Source organism: Aptenodytes forsteri, unplaced genomic scaffold (assembly GCF_000699145.1).
Source record: "Aptenodytes forsteri isolate BGI_AS27 unplaced genomic scaffold, ASM69914v1 Scaffold57, whole genome shotgun sequence".
Lineage (NCBI taxonomy): Eukaryota > Metazoa > Chordata > Aves > Sphenisciformes > Spheniscidae > Aptenodytes > Aptenodytes forsteri.
In genome coordinates, this window is record NW_008796220.1 from 1581916 (window position 1) to 1607329 (window position 25414).

Consider the following 25414-nt stretch of genomic DNA (forward strand, 5'->3'; position numbering starts at 1 on the left):
GTTGTAGAGAGCGATGAGGTCTCCCCTCAGCCTCCTCTTCTCCAGGCTAAACAACCCCAGTTCCCTCAGCCGCCCCTCATAAGACTTGTACTCTAGACCCTGAGGCCTGTGCTCTGTGCTGAGCTCTGTTCTGTCCTCTCCTTCGCCTATGTCTTATAAAAATAATTGTCATTTTAAGCTTAATTCTAACCCGAATACTTCCAAAATCTGCAGGTATTTGGTGTTTTCCTTCTGACCCACTTCTAATGGAAAATTGTTTGGTCTCTGTGAGTCTGTTCCCAGGACCAAAGAACTGTTCTCATTGGGAAGAAATGATAATAATAATAGTACAGTGGAGTTCCTTGCAAATTTTATTTTGAGGCAGTTCATTTTATCCCCTAACTTTATTTTTGCAGAAGAAAAGGATGATTTGTCTTTGCAGTGACTGCAGGCCAAGGAGGGAAAGAGAAGCTGAGAACCTTCCCATCCATAACAAAACCTGGCAGCGATGGTCTTAATAGAGTTCAAGTTTATTTGACTAATTCTTTCACCACTTGTCAGAGAACATACTTTTGTTTGCGGTAACAAACCGAGCTCTTTCCTCCCCCATTTCTCCAGTGAGTACCACAAGCACTTGTGTGGAGCACACATTACCGCTAACCGTTATGATGTTTGCTGTCAAACTCATTTATTTATGCAACTGCTGTGGAAAGGCCTGGGGCCCATAAGCAGCCCTGAAAGATTTCAGAGCCCTGGTGTGGGGTCATGAAAGGGAAAGTGAGGGGGAGGGCAAAGCCTCCACTGGTTATGAGAAAGGAACTGACACAGGAAATGGTCACATATGGCACAGATTTATTGTGTCCGGGACTTCCCATTCAAAACTCATTATATCCACGGCTCAGAGCAGTGCATGGCACGGCCACATTCATTTTTAGGTCTGGCATCTGATGAAATTGCGGTTCTGCTTTCGGGTGGCGGTGGTAGTTTTATCATTCCCCGGCTGGAGAGACGGTGACTGGAATCGTGTCGGCAAAGGCTCTGCCGTTCACTGCCCCTCACCTTTATGTTGAGTCCTGGGTATTAATTTGACTAAAGCTTCCGTCAACGGGGTTGCTGGTCAGGAGGAGAAAAAAATCCTTCTGGGCTTTAAATACAACTAAAGGAAACCAGGAATGTCTTAAGGGGAAACATAACAGGAAAACCTCTGGTAGTGACATGAGAAACAAATTGATACTTGCAGAATAGCATGTTGTTTCAAAGGTGAAATAATTTGGACCAAAAGATGGTTCTCTGCATTTTTCTCTTTTAATCATCTTTCCTGGGAGACGGAATCCCTCTCACACCCAGCTATTGGCTCTTTGAATGATGGTTAGTGAATTCAAGAGGGTTGTGGGAATAGTTTGTTTATATTCTCCGCTTCATGAGAACATCTAAAAGATCTCGTCAGGGCCCTGGGTCTTATTTTGCTAGGTGCTGTACAAAAAGCCATTATTTCCACTCCTTATCTGTGTATTGATCGATCCTCCAAGCCCTCAGGAAGGCTATGGATACCCAAATCACCTCTTCTGTGCTGTGCTGTGAGGGTTCACTCGATCCCATTCACTCCAGTCCCATGCCACACTTCTGATTGCTTTACAGTAGGGTTTAAGGTAATGACTCCTGCAACAGCTTTTTCTGCTTCATTCAGGGTTACAATTTAAGGATGCTTAATTTACAGCACTTTTGGGGACTCTCTGAAAATGCACAGAATCATGAAGTATAGATCAGTTATGCTGTTTAATCCTTTTTGTCTCCATCTACAATATAATGTCAGTTAATGCTTCTTTTGTGACCATATTGGGTTTATTCCCTAAATAAGCATTATGGGGAGCTTTGTGTTGTCAAGATGGCTAAAATCACTAAAGTTCCCTAATCATTAATGATAATGCGGACAAAAATCCTGCCTAATTGTGTCTTTCTGATTAAGTTTAATAAAATGATGGACAACCTGCTCTGGGCCGGTGCTGACAATAGTAGGAATGGACCCAATGTCTACTGAGTCAAGCAATGCTAGGGTATGGGCACCGGAGGTTCCCGGTCACTCCTGCTACATCAGCAGAAGAGTTCCAAGCCCAGTTTGGTCCCAGGCAACCCAGCAGTGTCCAAGACAATTCCTGGGCACTTTCCAGAAATTAGCACAAATCAGGAGCCAGTCCAAAAGGGCAGTTTGGAGGTGGCCACCCTCTTTTGGAGGGGCAGTGACTTTAACAGTATGGGAGTGTCATGCCAGCTGCCCTCAGGGACAAGGAACTGGCCTTGGCACTGGTTATTTTATTAGTTTAGATGCATGCAATGCCGTAGCTGCTTAGTTCCAGACTAGTCTTCTGACACAGACGGCCAAGGTATTTCCAGGTGTGGTCACCTTGCAGTGGCAGCAAGACATTTGAGAAGTTCTGTGGCACTGTAAGTAACATCCCTTAATTCAACCATGGCAGAAGGCCTGGGATGGGAAACCTCACTAAAGGGCACTTCAGATTTACTGACCCACCTCCTTTAAGAGGGCTCAAGATACATTCTCCTGGCTAGGTTATTCTCCTCCCCAGCTTTTCACAGTTTTGTGAGACAGGTTTGATATTTACTCTCAAACACAAAGATCAAAGATGGTCTCTCTGACTCAGGATGTTCCTGACCTGTAAATCACTGAAAGCTTGAGGAGCATTTTGGGTGAACGTTGCTATATGCGTGCCTTGTTCCTGTGCTCTTTCTAGATGACTCTTTTTGATCACTGTTGGAGAGCATCCTGGCCTAGATGGGCTTCTGGTCTCTCTTCTTAAGACTTGATTTGTGTACTTATGTTTTAAGGCCAAGAATGACTTATTGCTATAGTCTCTGGGAACTGGAAAACTTTGCAGTTTTTTGTTCATAACTTGAAAAGAAATACTATCATCTGTAACGTATGTGCCTTACCTCTTAGGCATGGAGGAGCTCTGAAGGGTTGGTGCTAGCATAAAAATATATAACCATATGAAAGGTGCAACTAATGCTCGATTTCACAGTGAATAAATACTAGCAACGTGTGTGGCCATATCAATACATGCAGACAATGAATGCAAGAACAAATATTTCACGTACTACACCTGTTTTTCTATGGATTTGTACGTGAAAGGGAAGGGCCGATGCAGATCCTGTTGTGTGTTTTAAGGGTGAGCTTACACTACAGTTTTTCCTTTCAGTGGGAGTACTAATAACTGTTTTTTCTCTACTTGGGCACCTACTTTTACAAAACTTGTAGGAACATAGTATCTTTATGTCCACAAATGTGACTGAAATTGGCCAGAGGGCTCAAAGTTTTTTTATGGAGGAACGATAAACAGGAGAGCATAAAAACCCACGCAGTATGATCTTATGAGGCTCATTTCCTTCTAAAATAATTTTCTTTAAAAGAAAGAATTAACAGCCTAAAGCGATCACTCCATTTTTATTTACACGGTCCCTGCTATAAGTATATATTTATGTGTGTGTATCTCACACACATACGTACACAAATACATGAGCAAGCACACATGCCACCACGCATTCCTACGCGTGTGTTCCCAACACACACCTTGTGAGAAACCTGCCACAAATAAGTTACTTGGCATTGCATATCTGTGTGTTTATCCCCCATGGGAACACCGGTAAACTCAATTGAGTGATATCCCTGATTTACAGCCAGTGGGATTTCTAAAAATGATGGGGGATGCCTTGTCTCAGCATCCGCTGAAGTTGACGGGCTTGCCTTCGCTTACCTACGTAAAGGTTTACAAGATCGGTGTCTGCAGAGCCATCGCTTTCAAAGGATGAGTGCGTAGGCGTGAGTGCCCTGTGCCAGGGATTAGACAGGAGAATCGGGGCCAAAATTATTTACGGGGAACATCTGAACCCAAGAATCATATAAAACGTTTTGTATAGCAAAAATGACTGACCTCAGAATAATTCACCTTCGCTAGATTTCTAAGGTCCTATTGCTGGGCCCTTTTTTTTTTTTATTTCACATTTGAATGTCAGCAGGTCAAAAGGAACAGTTAATGCTGATGAATATTTGCCCCTCAGCAAAGATATGTGCTGGCCAGCCCAAGGCCAATTATTTCACATGAATGTCAGCAGGTCAAAAGGAACAGTTAATGCTGATGAATATTTGCCCCTCAGCAAAGATATGTGCTGGCCAGCCCAAGGCCAATGAATCGCAATTTCTAAACAGTGTCCCATTTATCTCTCCCCTCCCCCTTCTTCCCCTACTCGCTTTTATATTTTTGTAACTATAATTGTAGTTAAATTAGAAATAACTGATGGGCAAATCCAGTCAAATGGAAAGAAAATTGCGGGAGATTTATTTTATTTTGATAAAAAAGTGACGTTGCCTTTTGTTTTTGTCAAAAAACGACTATATTTTTCTTTGTACCATGAATTGTGAAATCTATCACGAAATGGGTAAAAATTATTGAAGGAAATGGTGGTGTTAACCTGAAGGGGAAAATCATTAATGTTGATGTATTTCATTCAATTTTAAATGTAGAATTTATTTTATTTTATTTTATTTATTTGGCGTTGGGGAACTAGGGAAAAGGCAGGAGACTTGCAAAGGACTCTATGTGCCTTTAAGTCAAAACATCTATTTTAAAAATACTCTTCCCTCCTTCCCTCCTGCTCCATTTTTCTAAATAAAGGATATGAGATGTTGTTGTTGGTGGTGGTTTTTTTCCTAAGCAAAGAGGACCCCCTCGGCGCATTTTTCTTTTCAAATGTGAAATGAGGTGGAAAATCCTCATTTCACGACAGGAAGGACAAATATTGACACAAAGTTAATATTTGTCAGGAGCCCTAGAAGCAACCTGAGTGCTAAAATCTCGTATAGATATATATGTTTGTGTGTCCATGTGTGTGCGTGCATGTATATAATTAAATAATAAACTTGACTTGATGATAGGGGAATCTGCGGAAAGCAAAGTCTGCTCTCTAAGGCTGAGGAAATAGCTGGAGAGGGTGGACACACACACTCTCCACATATTATTTCTCTCTCTTACGTGCACCAAGTGGGACACACACACGGCACACACACGCCCATGCAAGCACCCAAGACACACTCCCTCTTCCTTTGCTCAGGTGCACGCAGCTCCTGGTGTGACTTTCAGCCTCACCCGTGCACACATTGCTACAGATACGAACATCTTCTCCATCTTTCCCACCCATTTGTAGGGTCTCCGGTTGACTTGCACTCACCAGGTTTCTCTCTCTTCCCCCCCCACGCATGTGTGTGCAAACACACACGCACATACAAATATAACCTGTTTAATCTAATTTCACCCATTGCGGGGGGATGCTTCTGGAATTTATCACTGTTATTGTTCATCGCCAATGTAAATAGCACATGTCAGCTCAATATTCAGTGGTCACTCAGTATTTATTAAGTCCTGTCCACTCTGGCCTTTTTTAGAGGAAAGCCCCGGGGCAGATTAGCTGCTGGCCCTGACACGCCGCGTCACTTATCTATTCGCATTGATTATGAGAGTCAGCTGTGGCCAGGACTCACTTTTTCCTTCTCCTCTCAGACCCCTCTTACAAGCACCCCTGCTTGGATTTTCATGAGGAAATAATCAGATTAGGGCTTCAGCGGCGAGTTCATATGGAGTTCTCTTTCTCCAATGTGCTACTAACTAAATAAACGTGTTTTGTGGTAAATTGTAAATGACATTATGATTACTAAGGCCAGCATGGGTTTCATTTAAAAGTGATCGAAATTGCAGGCTGCAGAAATTGTGACTGGCAGATAAGGCCATTTGGAAGGAGACAAGCAATGATGCGTGTGCGTGCACGGGCGTGTGTGTGTGTGTATGTGTACAGGAAACCAAGCAAACCCACTTTGCAAGGCAGGCAGGGCAAAGGAAAGTCCTGGGAAATCACAAAATATCAGCAAATCCCATTTGTAGACAAGAGAAATGTCACCGGGGGGAGCTGGGGGGTTTCCGGGAGAGCAGACGATGAGATCTGTCAGCCTTTGTGGGCTGGCTGCCTGCTGCAGGGTGCATCCTCTCAGCGCTTCAGGACAATACCGAATGTCTTTGAGTGCAGCATTTCCACTTCTGCTTCTGAATGGAGTTGCTGCTCCCTTTCCCTTTGCCCCCTGCACACGCCGATAGCAAAATACTTACACTGATAAAGCAAAAAAAAAGGGAAAGGCAAGAAAAAGGGAAAGAAAATGGTAAGCTGGTGTCTAAAAATAGGGGCTTTTGCACAGATCTTATCTGACTTGGACCTCCTCCCTGAACAAAGCTTGACATTTATGTAATTTCATTGCTTTCCTCGGTGACGTGCAGAGCGAGAGCTCATTCTGGGAAACGCTCGCAGACCTGGGTAGCGGTCTGCACACGAGGAATCCCCTTGAAATAAATCATAGGTAAGTGTCCACAGGATCCAGACATCGAGACGTAGCTATAAGCAGAGCCCAGACTGATTTCTCATAGTTCGTTTCTTTTCCAGTAGTCTGGTATTTTCTTCTAGCAGCGAGTTTCACAGTTACAATCTTTCCTTGATAAGGGCAATGCCCTTTTATTCATCCAAAACTTTGTAACTCTCAAGGATGTTGCTCTCCCTTTCTTTTTATCGTTATCGCCAGGCATTGCTGGTCTGCATGCACGTCCCCAAAGCTGCTGAATGAGGAACGCAGAGTTAGTTTAGGCATTGGCCATGACTTGCCTAACGCGTTCGTGAGCACAGCTAACTAGGGAAGGAGCAGGCTCGGGGAGGGAAGGAGGATTATAGCTGGCTACAGCAGCAAATTCCTCCTTTGATTTTATTTTGAAGAGGGGAAGGAAAAACAGAAACACACATCTTTTCCTAAGATGCTCCAGGCAGAAATGTTTATGTTTTTGGTGCCCGTACCTGAACTCATTTACTTTTATTCTCTCTTTATAATCAGTGATGATCTCATCATTACAGCCTGAGGCAAAATTTCTCTCATCTTAAAGCAGAGACCTGTATTTGGTCAGATGGAGCATACCTTAACTCAGAAGACCGTATGGATTACATCTCTTCTGTATAGATCCTTCCAGAAAAGGATCCTCTTGTCTCCACAGACACTTGGGATGGGATTCCGTGGCAAATTCTGACATTCATGGAAGTGTCTTAGCTCCTGTTATATTCAGTGAAAGCATACGTAAAGTGTTACCTAAAGTGGCTTTTGTACTCCCATGGATCATGTGTTACATCTACAAATGTTGTAGCTACCCAAAGAGGTCCAGGTGACATTATGCACTTGTGTCTAAGTGACAGGATCCTACCTCTGGTCAGTAAAGTTAGAGGACTGTAAAGGGCAATCCAGCTGACAAAACAGAGGTATTTTAGGGTGAAATTCATTGCTTTCTAAACCATTTTGTCTGTATTGATGGCTGGGGAATTGGGAGTGTTTGTTACCATAAATGTGTGTCTAGGGCAATTTCAGGTGCTGCGGGGTGTCCCAGCAGGCCTCCAGCTGCCACCCTTGAAGCGCATAGGTCTTCTGTAGGCCCTGTGTTACATGCCTCAGATACCTCAGGGCATCCCATGATCTCATGGGATAGATGCCTGCCTGCAGGCAAACGATTTAAACTCCAGATCTCCACTGACTGCAATGGGAGCTTAGACACTTGGAGCACATGTAAGGGTCTCTGCTCTTTGTAGGTGTGTGAATCTGGTGCTTTCTTTTAGCTCTAAAACTCGGTGAGGAGGTTCACCGCTGAAGTAAACTAATGGTGTTCTGGTCCTTTCCAGTTTTTTTGTTTGAGATACAATCCCTGAGTGGGATGAGAGGGCTTTGTGTAGAGTTAAAATATCTTTTGAAAGAATTGCAGTCACGCCCTCATTTGTTACCCTGCTACAGGCTTAGAACCAGGAGAATGTAGAAGACATAAGGACATAGGGACATAGTGGTGGGTCAGACCAAAGGTCCATCCAACATGCCTGCTCTTTCAACAGTGGCCATAATTTGATATCTAGAAAGAACAAGGCGAGCATATATGGTACTTCATTCATTAGCAGTCTTCAACCATTTTCAGCTCAAGGATATCTTGAGGTAGATGTGGTTTCTACCTGTTTAATATCCCTTAGTGTCCAGGCTTCTCTTAAAACTATGCAAAATTTTAGCACCAACAAAAGTGACTTTGAGCACTGAATGGGAAAATAAGCAGCTATACCACAAATTGTTGATATGATGTCTGTAACAATTCACATTTTTTTTTCTCTCCCCATCTCCCTTTATTCTCCTCCAGGAATTTATAGAGATGACAGCAAGTGTATCTTCAAGCCCTCGGTACAAGGCTACTTCTGCAAACAGACAGATCATGCACTTGTCATCCTAGAAAACTTGGACCCCAGTATGGTCAGCCAGAGACTGTTTCCAGTGGTAGCAATGACTGGCAGCTTTATGGACACCTTCAGTGATGTGACATCACATGCATCGTGTTATCCTGCAGAGGATCGTTCTACTTTTTTTTCTGTGTTGCCATCCACCAAACTTGCTACAGTTTGCTTCCCAGACCTAGCACCTCTGACTTTCAGACTTTACCTCCTCAGTGGCCAAAACACAACCAGACTGCCCCTTGCAATATTCTACAATGAACCCCTCAGCCTTCGTGTTTTCATTCAAGGGAAATATGTCTCTCCAACACCATCTTCTTTCTCACTGAATGAAGGGGCAGGAGCCAATTACTTTAGCTTTGAGGACAATCTTCTCTATGTTCTCCTGCATGAGAAGGAACCTGTAGAAATAGTTGCTGGCCTTTCCCTTCTTGTGGCTTTCACTGTGACTGAGGCTGTTGGGGAAGAGGGTGAAGCAAGTGTAATACGTCGATTAGCTGATTTCTTGAAGGTTGGTCATGACCAAGTCAAAGTAGTGCATCATGTGCTGGGAGGTGAAAGCATGTTGAAGGTAATCTCGGCCAATGCCAGCAAAAAGAAGTATCACTGCCCTAGCATGGCGTTTTGTACAGCCCTTCCTAGAAGGTCTAGCTCACAGACAGTGGGGAGAGGACCAGTGAGTACCCGAGCTCTGCAGCCATCTGATGCAGCTGGTCCATCAAGAGTGCTCATCATTGAACTTGGCGATCCACCAGGCCATCCAAGAAATGAGTTGACAAGTGACAGTTTAAAGAGTTTGGCCAGAACGATTATCAACACTCATCAGACTGGAGACCTTCAGAGAGGCCTTGGTTTGCCCGTTGACACCTTAATGGTGACTCAGCCTGCCTTACTGTTTCCAGCAGAAGCTAACAATAGGTAAGTATCAGATGCAGTATCAGCAGATACTGATTTAAGCATAGTGAAGCAATTTAACCACTTGATATGCTTATTAAGATAGGGAGCAACTTCTCCATTGACTGAAATATGACTAACCATGGTGAAACACATTATAAAGTTTCCATGACAGAGCTACGCCCAAGTACTAGCTGGACTCCTGAGTGTGAATTAGCATGTTATTCTGCTGGTGCTCATGGATGTCTCATCTCGCAGATGCTTTACACCAGGAACAGAGTTCCTGGATGTTTGCCTTGAAACTATAAAGTATTGGGTAAAGTCAACGTTTCTAAAGAAGTTCACACTACGATAGCTCTTAAATTTTAAACAATTAAATCTACAAATGTTTATAAATTGATGTAGCACCAGAGATGTGTTATGAAAGATGGGTTGTTGCCTTAACTAACTTGCAGGTCTAAACCTTGATTCATATACTTTTAAACTTTAAGGCCAGAAAGGACTGTTTAATCTTCTACATCAATCTCCTGTATGACACAGGCTACTGTTGTTCACTTTGATACCTCAGCGCTGACCTTGCTTTTTGGCTAAAATACTTATTCTAGAAAACCATCTAGTCTTGAAGATACAAGAGCTGGACATATCCAATACTACCTGAATGTGTGCCTAGATGTTGAATGCTATCCCTGTTTTTGCTGTCACAAGTACTTGCCCACTTTCTCTTGTCAGCTTCACTGTCTCCAGCTTCCCCTGAGAGTCTCTTGTTCTTTCCTTCACTGTTACATCTGTGAGTTTCTGGGCATTGACTCCTCCTCCAGATACCTCCAGAGTAATCAAATCACTTAGCTGTCTGCTTTTTAATAAATTGAAAGGTTTGAGTTCTGGAGAGTGTTTCTTTCCTTCTCTGTCTCTGTTTTCTGAACCTTTTTTGAAGTATGTCTGAAAAGCCAACAGTTTTCCTTCATATCGGCGCTGTACGCAAAAGTGGTACTAAATCCCATTTTCTACTGACAGAATTCAATGATCCCATTAGCCCATTTTTCCACAGAAATAGGACAGCTCATGATCCTCTACTTGCTCACTGTATTTGCTAATTCCTTTTCAGTTCTAGCTTTCCAGGACCAAATCCATCCAGTTTGTTTGCCCAGATCCAACACACCATATGGTCTAGGTGCCCATGTTTGACTGTTCTCTCCACGATGTATCAGCCCACCGACCCTTCTGTGTTTATGTTTATATTTGTTTCTGGATGTAGATAAAGCATCAGGCCAGCAGCTGATTTGGACAGAACAACACAGGACACCCCTTTACTTTATAATGATTTCCCAATGGGAGCTACCTTTTGAGCTCTGTCGGTTACCCAGCTCTTGGTCAGTTTTGTACATACTATTTTTTTATTGATGTTCTGTACCAAGACTCAGTTTTTGAAGGTCGTTTTTTTCCTCTCCTCCACAGCAACAAATGACCCTTTCTGTCCCTCCTTCCTCTGTCCCCATCTTGCTCTTTTCAGCCTCTTGCAGCCCCTGTTTTCATGGCCCAGATGGCAGCCCTTATTTGCAGAGAAAGCTGTGAGGAGCAAGGCTGGGAAGGGAGCAGACAGCAGTGTATTTCAGCCTCAGATCCTGAATCTGTATTAAAAACATATGGGAAAAATGAAAAAGGTAATATCCCATCTGTTTTTAATAGGGGACATGGGATTTGATGTTTGGCAACCTTATTGTGTACTCTCTTGATATTGCATAATGTTATTTTTTGATGTTGTGCACTACTGAGCCTTACCCAAGTATAAGCATATTCCATCTATGCAAGAAAGAAATTGGATTTGTCTAAGACTTAGTATCTCTAATTAATACCATATCCTCTAACATTTACCACTGACCCCTGTACCATCCTAATGTCTGTTGGCTGCTAGTGATACAAACTACTATTCACACGCTTAATTTTTCTACTAGGCTCTGTGTGGCTTACGGTAGTGAAGCACCCACAGTAAGGACACTGGTCTGTGACCATAGGAATCTTTGTTTTGTTTTGTTGTTTGGTTTTGGTTTGTTGGTTTTGGGTTTGTTTTTTTTTAAGTGGTGTTATATTAAGCACAGTGGGAAATTATTATTTGCAAGATCAAGTCTTAAATCAGGGCCAAACTCTGAAGATATACAATATTTTTTATCAGCAGAACTAACATCACTATTGTGAGGGGGGGTATTTGTGTTACGATGTAGGATACTACAAAATGGGACAGCAAAAATTGTTGTAGGAAGTTTTACAGCCTGTGACAGGAAAAGTTATCCTGCCTTTACGCCATCCCAAGACATGCCATAGCCTGCAGAGTGTGACAGGTACGGGACCCCTCATTCAGTGTGTCCATTATTGATGATCAGAACAAGAGGAGCAACAATAGCTACACTGTGGGAAAGGAACAAGGTACAGAGTTTTTTAGAGGAAGTTCAGCAGAACCCTATTAAATGCCTATAGGTTCCTGAATGCATCAGCGTAACATCACTGGGGGGGAAGCAGAGATCACCTAAAGGAGAGGACCACCCTCTTCTGTGTGCCACAAGGGAAGAAACCTTGTGTCTGCTTTTTTTCAGGCATAAAAGACATTTTCTCCACACTGGGGACTGCGCTGCTAGCTGGGGTTTGCCTTCCCATCTATGCATGCTCTGTGAAACCAGTCCGAGCAGCGAGGATCAGGACAGGCGCCTAGGAAGGAGGCTGTTTGATTACAGGGACAAGAGCAGTGCTAGCTTGGTCATAGATTCACCGTCTCAGTAGGGGAAGACCTGGGACGTATATTCAAGAGAATACTAACATCACCAGATCATAGGACCAGCTCAGAGCTCATCCACCCTTAGCCGCTTGGGCTCCTCTGCAGTGTTATTTATTGCTCCCCATCAGTCATAGCTTTTCTGGAATTACTCATGGCTGACATTTCTGATGCAATAAGGCCACAGATAACTTGTGAAATGAAATCAGGGTTTTCCTGTTGGGACATGTAGTATCCCCACTGTCTATCTGTCTCTCTTTAGGCAGTACATGCTAGCACAGGCAAGGATAATGGGGCTGGGATTACAAGTCAGGCTTAGTATTCCTGTGTATTTTTCTGTGGAAGGAAAAGAGAAATATTTTCACCCCTGAGTGGTGCAAAATCCAATCAGGCTGTCAGATATACACAGAACCTGCACTCCTGCCAGGCCAGTCTCCCTGCGGTTTCAGACTAGTGGCTCCTCTTGCATCAAGACAACAACAAAAAGATCTTTGATCAGCAGAGGCTGGGTGTTCGTCTTTGCAGCCCAGGACAGCGAGGCTGAAGGGAGCCCTGGAAACCTTGCTGTGATCGGGTAGCTAGGCAGTAAGTCTGTATATCACATTGCCAAGCCTTTAAAAATATGGCTTGTCTGTTATGATTTGAAATGCTTTTTTACATGATTTTAATTTAACTCCTTTGTTAGGGTCACTTCAAGCACGGCTCATTGGTTTGTCAAGGAAAGACAGAGGTGATTGCTATGACTGCTATAGTCTTGCACAGCTGGAGAATCAGAGATGACTATCACATAGTTTTATCTTCCTGTGAATGTCTGTGTATTAATAGATATTGCAATGTATTTACAAATAGAAATCTCTGTTTTGCAAAGTTTGCCTAATACCAATATAAATATAAAAGTGAAAGAACAAGAGAGCACAACAGCGAATATATTGTGTGTGTTTGTGCGTGTGCCTTTATACAAAATCAGAAATAAAAAGCTGGACAGTCATCCGGAAGCCATTTAGTCCATATCCCCACACTAGAGCAGGGTACTTTGCTCCTTCTTGATGGACCTTTAACCTGCTACAAACTGAAATCTGCAGTTTAATCTTTCTTTATTAAGAATCAGGTTTGGGGTAGCATGTGAAAAACTGTGTGTGTGTGTGAAATAACGGTGTTTGAGACTCACAGCAAGCAACAAAAGTGAAGCAAATCATCAAATGGCTCATTCAGACAGCAATACCCATGCAGAGGACTAAATGAGAAATTACTACTAGTTCGCTACGTCACACGATATATACACAGGCAGGCAGGGTTAGAAGTCCAAACTAGATGAATTCTGACACATTCTAAACCCAAAGTGCCTGGGTTTGGTAACCTTCATGCAGGTTTCAGGCAGGCTGCTGTATGGAATTGCACAAGGTTTTAAAAAAGGGAGATGACAACTTTTTTCCTGTGTAGGGATCCAACTTTTCCTCCAGTGGGTAGGCAAAGGCAGGATGCTAAAAATCGTGACCTCAGAGCTGCGGCTATTGCAGCACTTGAGGCTCTATCAAGGTTTTATCTGCCACACACCCCTGAAGTAAAGATGTGGAACAGGTGATACTCAGGAGCTTAAACCATAAGCTTAAAATCTCCTTAAAATTAAGGTTACAAAATTTTAAGTAAGTCAGGGACTTACTTGTTCATAGGGACACTGTAGAGGGTATAGTCTTGAGTAGCATGTGCCACTCTGCTTGTTGATGTACAAAAAAGACAAACTTAGTTCAAGTAGATACAGGGAAGAACATTTAAGATGATCATGGAAATGGAGTTTATTTTAAGATTTAAGGAATAAAAGAGCTTGGTTTGTTTAACTTGGCAAAGCAAGGCTGAGGGGAGATATCATCCTATCCGTGAAAATATGTTGGAAAAGCAAATACCAGAGAGGAAGCTCTAGACACTAATGGACAATGACAGCACAGGACCAAATGGGTGCAAAGTATCAAGAGGTACATTTGCATTTAAAAATAGAAGAAGGTTCCTCCTTAGAGAATAAACTGGCAGAACCTGCCAATAGAACTGTAAGAAGACCATTTCCCATTCAACACCACTCTATTTTCCTGATTTTTTTTTTCCCACATGGTCAAAACAATATCTTGAACTTTTTTTTTTTTTTTTTTAAATAGTTTGGGAATAACTGAGACACATTTTTGGCCAACATCTCATTTAGCAGCCTAGTAAAACTGTGGAAAAGTACACATGAATACATTTATGGTGAAACCTAGAAGATTTCTAATCAGAGGAGTGAGATTCTGTAATGGGCTATTTGTAGGAGCTATAGGATAAGAAACTTCATCAGAATAAAGTGGAGGCTAATACACGTCTAAACAGTGTTATGTCATATGAAATTGTGTGATCACAATTCACTTTAGAAATCAGGATGAATTTCACTATTTTGTTCTCAATTCATAATTCTTTTCAAACTGGGAAACTGGGTAGTTGCGGGATCTGTCAACAAGAGGTTGATGGTCCTCAAGAACTGAGAGACTCGGAGAGATCTTTCTGCATGGAAGATGGTGGCAACAGAGGCGTGTGTGTGAAAAGAGTTTGAGGGAAGTCATTCTGGATCCCAGAGGTGAAATTTTTTTATCACAAAGCCTTTTGATAATTTTTTGCTTCTGGTGGCAATTTTAGCAGAAAATCCAGGAACTGAATGAGCATCAAAATGGAACTATCAGCATATTGGTGATGTCAGGAAGGCACAGTCATACCGGTGATGATGATGCCACACAAGGTCCTTGACTATGTAGATGTTAGACCCCAGGTCTGCTATTTTAGCATTTTTCTTTGAATTGAATTCAGAGTGGGGAGACTGAGGAGATATCTTGTGGCCCCCACCCATGGTCAGTAGAGAAATTAAACTGCAGCTTAAGCAGAAATGCTTTTCATTCAACGACTGTCCTAAATAAATACAAAGTATAACTTGCAGAGTAGGTATATGAGTCATTTGTACAGGTTGAAGGTAGTGCCACAATGTAGACTACTGCTAATTACAATGATGTCTGTCCATAAGATTGAGTGTCTGTCTATGGGGGGAAAAAACCCCAAAACAGTCAAAGTAGTCTGCCCCTTTGTATATGATCACTTGTGTGAAGCCAGTATTTCCCTTGCAGGTTTTCAAACAAATCTCCAAAATATCCTTCTAGACAACAGCCATGGAGCTTCACGCTGCCACTGCAAATCAGACAATAGTTTTTCGTCCCTGCTTTCCTGGACTGGAACCCTTCTGGCAGTGTAGGAATTAAAGGGTCTATCACTGACTACCAGTCCCCCAAGGAACGTTCCCCTTCTGAGCCTTATTTTTAAACTATTTCTGTTAGTATCTACTATACGTGGTAAACCTATCTAAAAATTTGCCAATCCCACTCAGAGGTGACACCTATGAATTACAAGGTTCAGGCAGTTAGAAGTCCTACCCCCACTGTAACCATGGTGGAAACCACAGCATGGTCTGGCAATGGGCTTCCAAAAACCAACTGGTTCCTCTGCAGGAAGGGAGCAGAAGGTAGGAAAGGTGAAAGGAGAGCAGGAGAGAACAGAGGAGAAGGAAGATAAAGAGGGTAGGAGAGACTCGGGAAAAGGAGTGCAGGACTTTGCAGGTCTCTATGGGAGGAAGGAGGCATATATTGCCACATATTCCCCACACCAGTGTGGGTTTCTGAAATTGAGGTGTTTGTGTTATTAAATTTAATCTCAGTTAAAAATGAAAAGGATCAGCTCAAGAGGAGCTTTTCCCAGTTTCCCGGTGTTCCCCCAGAAGTTGCCATGCAGGAGAGCCAGGAGTGTCCCCATCATCTTTATCGGGGACTGAAAAGAGATCGGGTCCCAGCTCTGGTACCCCAGTGCTGTCAGACAAAACCTGCCTTGCTCATATCACATAGGGATCCGTTTTCCCCCTTAACGATTAACGGGACCTGTGGTAAAAGCGATGATTTACACGACACGTGCACACGGCAGAGAAGAGCTGCCAGCCATGTCTCCGAGGGATCGATCCTTTCCCCAATCTGCCTTATTTAAGGTGTCACCTTTATCAGCAGAGCTTGGCTGGCGTGACATTCTAGTGAGTGATGGCCGTGTCGGCTCCCAGGTCAGCCTGCTTTGCCGTCGCATCGCGCTCTTGACTGCTGCTGTGCGTCGGATGGGAAAGGGAGAAAAATTCTTCCACGTGATTTGTTAACAGGAGCCTGGCAAGCAAAGGGTTAAATGGCTTTGGGTGCTGGTTCTTTGTGGGGGTGTATACGTGTGTATATATGTATATGTGTATATAGATAGATATAGATATAGATATATATACACACACACCTTGGTTTGGCTGTAGGACCTCGCGCCCGCAGGCCACAGTCACATTATCATCTGGAAATTGGATAACGACAGCACAATGACAAATCCAGGTTGCTTGCAATAAGGTGCTAATCCCTTTGCTTTAATATCGGAGCAGCGTGTAATGATGTTTGGACATCACTCCAGTTTACTGACGACCCCACTGGGGCCGGCAATAGAAGCGTACAACTGTCTAACAAGCCATCAGGTGACCGCCGTCGTCAAAGCAACGGAGGATGCAATCTAATCTTCCCTCCATCCCTTCCAGCTCCCAATAAGGACCAGATTATAGAAGTGGCCCATCAATGCTTGGTAACTCGAATCAATTAACGTTAATTCGCACAATGCTATGATGTATTGTGATCACTTTCATTTCGGAGAAGGGGGAAGAAATTGCTATAATTCACCTAAAATGAGGTTGTCTATGGTGCTGAGGTATTAATTGGGTGTCCATATTAAATGGAAAAGGAGCACGGTAGTGAAGGAAAAGTGGATGAGTGACTCTCTTGGCTGCTATTGACCTATCAGAAGAAGACAGTGCCCTTTTCCTTTGCTTTTATCTATTACAGTTTTCCCTATTGCGTGTCAAGTTGATGTATTATAAAAAATTCATTTGGTGACCTTTCACCCCCCCAGCAGATTAAACAATTTCACTGGGATGGCATCATTAACAGGGCCTTGCATTTAATGATGATTTCTCTAAAAGGCCACGGAGATTCGATTTTAAGCTAACAGATTTATTGCACTATTATAACATATCGTAAAAAACTGTACCACCTACGGTCTGGTTTTAGGATAGAAACTGTTTAAGAGTTTATGTGGAGCTTAAAGTGGTATTACCTTGGGATACGCAGCAGCAGCAAGGCTCTGACCTCCGGCGGGATGCTGTTTACATTTAATAAAAGACGTTTCTCCGACAGTAAACTTCAGGAGTGTGTTATGGAGGAGGCCTGGCTTAGCTCCTCGCCACTAGCAGGCGGCTTTGTAAGTAGGGGTATTTCCACCCACCTACAGCAATTAATTGAAGTCACTAATGAATTTGGAGGATGTTTCTCTCCTATATGATGCATCGGCTCTGTCCCTCTCCTTCTAAAGGCTCCTGATGATCCCACCTCACCCTTGAGTGGATCCATTAAGTCCCTCCAGTCTCCCTGTTTTTCTTTTTTTAAGGTTTCTTATCACTCCAGACCGCAGGAATCTGGACTCCACCAGCTGCATCCACCAGGCAGCTGCTTGCCTTCAGCTTTTGGTGCCACTGGGATTGAAAAGTGCTAAACGAAGGTTGTCTGAGCAGGAGGGGCAAGACTGGCCTTATGGGGGAGACATGTCTGTGTGTTCCTGGACAGCTGCGTTCATGCTCTGTGACTTTATTTACTGATTTGTGAAATGGGGAAAAAAATTCCAGAAAGATAGATGGGGAGCCATTTGGAGCTTGGACAGTCTCTAGCAAACGGAGAAATGGAGATTTGATGGTGGTGGTGTCCCAAAAAGCTAATGTCAGAAGAAGTTAGTCAAAAAGATTGGGTATTTTAATTAATACATACTCCAAGAGAGCATGCATTGGACCTCTTTTTCAGAACTTTTTCAGTCTAACCAACTTACCTGATGCTTTCAACAGCCACAAAATATCCAGCTTATAACTAAAGCATCTTTACTTTATGAAAGGAAACCCTCACAATGATTAGATAAAGCAGCATGCTCCTCTTGTCCAGCCTTGTCCACAGAGGCAATTCAGTAACTTGTTTCTTATCCCAGTTCACCGTCAACCTAGGCCCCCTTGCTACTTCTCCGCACTACTAGATCTTCTCTTACTAGCTTTCTGCCATCACAGCATCTGACCTCCGGGGCAGTGGACACATAGCTTCGTTCAAAGCTCCCTGCTGGTGCTGGCTAGAATATTCATTTAGGTTTTTTAGGCCTAGTTTTTTTAATTTTGATCTTATTGACTCAACCTACATGAAAGAAGGGAGACATCAGTAACGTCCGACACCATGGGTCCTGTTCAGTCCATTAGTCTAGTTCTCATAAGGAGATCACGATCAGTATTACGTATTTATTGTTTCTCTGTTGTCAAGGAAAGCTGAAGCCTGCTTTCCACTGGAGTTCTTTTCCTCTAGCTTTGATTTCTCTCTATACCATGGGAAAACATGGGCATCTGTGGAAATAAAAGTCATCCTTTGGATAAGTCTTTTGCTTAAAGTAGAAATGATCTCCAACTCCTCACCATCTTCTGGATGTTTGTGTTTCTCTTTCCCTGTCTCTATTACTTAATGATAAGATCTGCAGGGAGAGACAAAGCTCTGAACAGTGCAGCTGAGAGGGCACAGGTACCTGCCGTCTGGCTAACCTCATCACCACATGACACGAGAACGCACTTCTCACCCAAAGATACTAAAATCCTGACAGCCCTTCTAGTGAATTTGTACCTACTTTGTCTGACACAAGTCCTTAGCTTGCCTATCTCCCGTCTTCACTACAGCATCTTCTTTCTTGAAGCCTGTCTTCTCTTCACCAGCAATCACCACCTTTTTGAGAACAACAAAAGAAATCTCTTTGGCTTGACCATGATGTATTTTGACATATTATTCATTCCTCAAATTCTTCCCAATCTCCTTCCCCTTCCAAGGATATACTGATGCTGCAACACTAGCATTGCAGACATACCCAGACAAATGTTCAATTAGTTTCATTGACTATGTTTATTAGGAAATCAAATATCATAGAATCATATCATAGAATCATAGAATGGTTTGGGTTGGTAGGGACCTTAAAGATCATCTAATTCCACCCCCCCTGCCATGGGCAAGGGACACCTTCCACTAGACCAGGTCCAACCGAAGCCCCGTCCAACCTGGCCTTGAACACTTCCAGGGATGGGGCATCCACAGCTTCTCTGGGCAACCTGTGCCAGTGCCTCACCACCCTCAGAGTGAAGAGTTTCTTCCTTATATCTAATCTAAATCTCCCCTCTTTCAGTTTAAAGCCATTCCCCCTTGTCCTAGCACTACATGCCTTTGTAAAAAGTCCCTCTCCAGCTTTCTTGTAGCCCCCCTTCAGGTACTGGAAGGCTGCTATAAGGCCTCCCTGGAGCCTTCTCTTCAGGCAGAACAACCCCAACTCTCTCAGCCTGTCTTCACAGGGGAGGTGCTCCAGCCCCCTGATCATCTTCGTGGCCCTCCTCTGGACTTGCAGAGGTCTATGTCCTTCTTATGTTGGGGCCCCAGGGCTGGGCGCAGTACTCCAGGTGGGGTCTCACCAGAGCAGAGTCAAGGGGCAGAATCCCCTCCCTCGACCTGCTGGCCACGCTGCTTTGGATGCAGCCCTGGATATGGTTGGCTTTCTGGGCTGCAAGCGCACATTGCTGGGTCATGTTGAGCTTCTCATCAACCAACACCCCCAAGTCCTTCTCCTCAGGGCTGCTCTCAATCCACTCTCCACTCAGTCTGTGTGCTTGGGATTGTCCTGACCCACATGCAGGACCTTGCACTTGGCCTTGTTGAACTTCATGAAGTTTGCACGGGCCCACCTTTCAAGCCTGTCAAATATGCCAGGGACTGTTCTCTGGCACCAAGGCCAGCTGATATGGATCAGCCTACGTCTATAAAATTAAATTCTCTCACCTACTATTTCAGGGTGACCTCATCCAAACTGCCAAGTGAGAATATTCTCTGACTGCATTAGCTCCCAGACCATTTGAGAATTGTCCTGGACTTTGCTATTGAGCCTGGACCACAGCTTGTGATGGACTGACAGTTAAACAGTAGAGGTGATCAAGTTTCAGTGCCAAGGCTTGTTTTTTCTAGTATAAATATATTTTCCAATACAGGTGTATCCATCAACTTTAATGGACTCTTGACCCAGGCTCTGCATCTGATCTCTTTCCCCTTGAAGTCAACCGATAATAATAGCTATTATTATTGTTGTTGTTATCGTTGTTATTATTATTATTATAGTTGTATCATTACTGTTATAGTTATTATTGTAATTGTAATTAAAATGTCAAGCTCTCCTTGATTTCAGGGAGACTTCCTTCCCTCTGCCCCAAATCTCTCCACCTAGTTTTCTCGATCATGCCTTAATATCTGCAGTAGACCCTCTACTTTCCACCACCTCTAATTTCCTTGCTACTAAAGAGCAGACACTTGCTCTCCTGCAGAGTCTAGGCACATTCTGCAGACATATGTTGGCACTGATGGTGAAAGGATCTGGGATCCTGACCCTGGTGTCCCTGCTGACTAAGGTACCACGAGCAATGCCTGCTTGCCCGCTGTGCCCATGTTTAGAAGAGCTGCAAGGCACTGAGCAACTGAGCTGCTCCCCACTGAGCGCTGTCAGCAGGGAATTGCATACCAGCCTGCTCCTTCCCAGCATGAGACTTCAGAGTAGTGACCCAACAGCATGCTCTTCTTGCCCATCAGGAGGAAGGCAGGTCTCCTCGCTCCAGCCCTTGCTAGGCTACAGGCATGCTTGTCCGTCCCCACCTCCCAGCTGCAAAGCTATGCCAGGAAAGCCTATTTTACTTCCAGCACAAATCACCAGGGGAGCAGCAGGCTGCTCCTCTCTCCTCCTCCTCCACACTGACACTCACCTGCAGGAACATAACTCGTCGTGTCCAGGATTGCACCCTAGGGCAGGGGCTCCCTCACAGCAAGAGTCAGGTTGGACCGTGTGGGATATAAACACCATGTTCTGTGCTGTGTTAGCTGGATTCAAATTACCTGCAAAAAGACATTAATTTTTAACCATGCATGTGTATTTTTGGTTTGTTTTCTTTTCTTTTCTGTGACTCACCCTAGGGAGTGGGAACTACTTCCTACAACCACATTTTGCAGCAGCCTTCCTTTAAGTGTGAGTTGAGCACAGTTTTACCGTGTAGGGCCTGGGGTATGGAGTCAGGGCATTTCATGCCAACATTTTTCCTTTTTGTTGGCAGTTTTAAAGGAGCTGGAGAGAGAAAAAAAAAATATTTGGGGCTTACAGAAGCCATGTCAAGACTCACCTAAACTTGTCTGGACTCAGCTGGAGCCAGGGAGCTCACAGAAAGTGACCTCTGACATGAAAACGGGAGTGACTTGGTGGGTTGTTCCTGCAGCGAGTTTCAGTCACAGTGCTGAATGCACGTTTATGGAAGGAGATGGATAAGAGCACGGATGAACGCATTGGTGCCTTTGACGTGAATTTCAAACATAATGCTGCCTTTCAGTCTTTCCCACTCCCAAAAAAAGAAAAAGAACCAAGATAAGAACTGAAGCTTAAATCCTTGAGCTAGCCCTTGAGACTGCAGGTATCCTTAAACCCTTAGTTGACCTCCCCTGTGTCTGTGGTTCAGACCAGTATTTCCCATCAGCCGCAGTATAAACAGTTTCTGGTTTGTAATGCATAGTAACACCCAGAAAAAAACCACCAAAACCCCAAACTAAAAAACTAAGTTAAAGGAAACTTATGCTCCATTTATTTTCTGTTTGTAAACACCTTTAAGCGAACATTAGAGATGAATGAATAGCTTTTCTACTTTCATTTCAAGACAATACCAAACCCCCAGCCGCTTCACTGTGATTGCAGATTAGAGGAGTTTATATATATATAAATTATATATATATATGAGATACTAAATGACACAAAACACTGGGAGAGGGAATGAAATGATACTGGCTCAGAATAAAGTGTTGATTCTTTATTCAAATGCAAAAGCTCTCTCCTGGGATGCTCTAATTTAAATTTCAGTCTTGGAAAAAAAAATGTCTTTCAATAGGGTGGCTGTATACTGCTATATTTCGGTACGTAGACTTCATAGATAATGAAGGGTAAGAACACAGGTATGGCAGGGAAAGGAGATGCAGGAAAGCCTGTAAGTGCTGTCCTTGTGTAGCGGAATGAAACTTTGTTTTTAGAGGAGCTCAAAGGTGTTAATCGGAAATCTTTCTGCTGGACAGGAAGCATTTGCAGCCTCTACTGTTATCAGTGCACTGCAATGAAGATTTTGGGGCTAAGGCATTGGGTTTCTGAATCCATAAAATTCCTGTCTCTGCCACATACTTCCAGTGTGACACCAGAGAAGTAATTTACTCTGTTAATTTCTCAGTTTTCCATCTGTAAACTGGGGATTGAAAGAAAAGGATTTTTTTTATTAGTTTGGTGCTGCTGACTGCTTGGAAGTGATGTCTGTTCCATATTTCCATACATGCTGCTCTCATCCAAGGAATCAAAGTGCCATGATAAGGTAAATTAGTAGTCATTTGGTACAGTGCTCCTTCCTATTCATAACAGACACTAAGTATTGCCATCTGCATTAAAAAGGTAGAAAATCCTGTGAACAGAAAATAACATATCATTCCTAGACATAGGCTAAGGTGAGAATTACCTCTAGGAATATCATTGGGTGTTTTCATAGCATTAATTTTCTGATTTAAAATTTTCTGGTTTTTTGTTTTTTTTTTTTTTTACATTCTTTTGCATGTGGAAGAAATGGAAGCAGACAACACCCAGGAACATGCTTGTATGTGAGACCCTATAACATCTCTGTTCAAGTGCAGCCCTCAGATGGAGAAATCGAGAAGGAACTTCCTGTACAGCCGAAAATCATTTTCCTGGACAGGAAGGTAGGATTTGGCCCTCTGTGGGTGTGGGACATTTCTATTGATTCTGTACAATTTTGACATTTCCAAGCAATCCAAAAGCCGAGACTGACCTAAATGTGGCATAGGACAGCTCTATAAATAAATACGGCAAAGGGTAGCTCTATAAATAAGCAGTCATGGGCATTCTGGGAACATCTTCCAGGATGGATTCTGTTCACATTTTTCAGCTTTTTCCTGCGAGGGTTACACTTGTGCTGTAGAATTGATTGTGTGCAGTTTTCTGATCCCTGCTCCTAAAGCTTAGAGAATATCATTGAGGAATGTGGGAACAGCAACACAATCATGAAGGCTGGCAATGGGGTATCCTGGTCTGCCCAAGCAAGTCCACACCATGCAGAGCAGTGCTGTGTAGAGATTGCCATGTTTAAAACAAGCTTGGATGTCTCTGTGATGTGATTTAGCACTGCCAGAGGTGCTAACACAAGTCTTAGAAGCAGCAGATTAGGTCCAATGAGTCCTTAGATGTTGGTGGATTGTTGGACTAGATTCAGTCCCAAAATTAGGTGAAATCTGCATAGCATGGCTTCGTGCTGTGTTTCTATTTTCTTTATATTTTCATGTCCTCTCTCCTGTTTTCCAACTATTTTCTCTTATGGAATCATTTCCATTTTCCTGGACAGGCAATAGTGTAGCCACAGAATAACTAGACCCAGGCCGCACCTCGAATACTGTGTTCAGTTTTGGACCCCTCACTACAAGAAGGACGTCGAGGTGCTGGAGCGTGTCCAGAGAAGGGCAACGAAGCTGGTGAGGGGTCTGGAGAACAAGTCTGATGAGGAGCAGCTGAGGGAACTGGGACTGTTTAGCCTGGAGAAAAGGAGGCTGAGGGGAGACCTCATCGCTCTCTACAACTCCCTGAAAGGAGGTTGTGGCGAGGTGGGGGTCGGTCTCTTCTCCCAAGGAACAAGCAATAGGACGAGAGGAAATGGCTTCAAGTTGCGCCAGGGGAGGTTTAGATTGGATGTTAGGAAAAATTTCTTCACCAAAAGGGTTGTCAAGCATTGGAACAGGCTGCCCAGGGAAGTGGTTGAGTCACCATCCCTGGAGGTATTTAAAAGACACTGTAGATGTGATAGGTTGGACCAAATGACCTCCAGAGGTCCCTTCCAACCTCAACCATACTGTAATTCTGTGAACTTAGATGCCATAGAAGCCATGATGTCAAAATTAGCTACTTCTCATAAGTGATGTGAATGTGACCCTAGATACTTCAAGTGAAGCAGCAAACCTTGCCAGACTTTACTGAAACAGACCTGAAGCTGCCAGAACTGGTTCCTCCGACCTTAAGCTCATCTTAAAGAGTTATGGTGAGCTTTGTGGCATTTGTAACACGTAACATGTAGATGCAAACTGCCCTCCCACTGGTCATTAAAAAATTATTATAATTGTTAAAACCATCAAAACTTTCTTTCCTCTGGTTGAGGAGACAAGACCTTAATTCTTCTCTTTTGTTCTTCTTTCCAGGGTCAAAGAGTTGACAAACTGGGGCCACCCTCAGAACCCTGGGTTGTATCAGCTCACCTCAAGGGCTCCTCCAAGGCTGTGTTAAAAGGTTTGGATGTATTTTCTTATAAGAAGGGTTATGGCAAAGCAGCTATGTGGAATGGTGGTGACAAATTTACGAGTTCTCCCTGAGAAAGATTGGATTTGAAAGGTAGCTTTTGGGCAGAAAAAAAGAAGGTTGTAGTAGGAGTTTGGTGAACTGCCTAGTGATATGCTAGAGAAAGAGAAGCTTATACGAAGTATTTCCGTGCTCTAGCAGCTTAAGGGGAGTATATTCAGTAGTTTATCTTGAAAAGACATATCTTAGATCAAAAAAGAAAAGAATGAAGAATTAGAAATCCTAATACTTGATTTTCAGCTAATGTTAATTGGAGCAATTTCCAACAGTGACAACCTGTTTGTCCCAGCAAAGGATCTGGCCAAGTACAGACAGAAACAACTGGGTTGACAGTTTATGGGTAAGAATCAGGGGGAAGGCCAACAAGCAGATATCATGGTGGGATTCTGTTATAGACCACCCAACCAGGATAAAGAGGCAGACAAAATATTCTATAAGCAGCTGGGAGAAGTCTCTCAATCGCTAGCCCTTGTTCTCATGGGGGACTTCAACTTACCAGATGTCTGCTGGAAATACAATACAGCAGAGAGGAAACAGTCTAGAAGGTTCCTGGAGTGTGTGGAAGATGATAACTTCCTGACACAGCTGGTGAGTGAGCCAACTAGGGAACGTGCCCCGCCGGACCTGTTTTTTTGTGAACAGAGAAGGACTTGTGGGTGATGTGATGGTTGGAGGCTGTCTCGGGCACCGTGACCACAAAATTACAGTTTTCGATTCTCGGAGAAGTAAGGAGGGGGTCAGCAGAACTGCTGCCTTGGACTTCCGGAGGGCGGACTTTGGCCTGTTTAGGACACTGGTTGAGAGAGTCCCTTGGGAGACGGTCCTGAA

At 43.4% G+C, this 25414-nt stretch overlaps 1 protein-coding gene across 1 annotated transcript in view; it reads left to right on the forward strand.

Annotated features, from left to right (window-relative positions):
- PKHD1 (polycystic kidney and hepatic disease 1 (autosomal recessive)) overlaps nt 1–25414 on the forward strand; it is a 289357-nt gene that overhangs the window by 247447 nt on the left and 16496 nt on the right. The window contains exons 59-61 of the mRNA XM_019474554.1: nt 8241–9246; nt 22803–22926; nt 24430–24517. Coding sequence (XP_019330099.1) covers nt 8241–9246; nt 22803–22926; nt 24430–24517 — 1218 coding nt within the window. The remainder of the gene's footprint in view (nt 1–8240; nt 9247–22802; nt 22927–24429; nt 24518–25414) is intronic.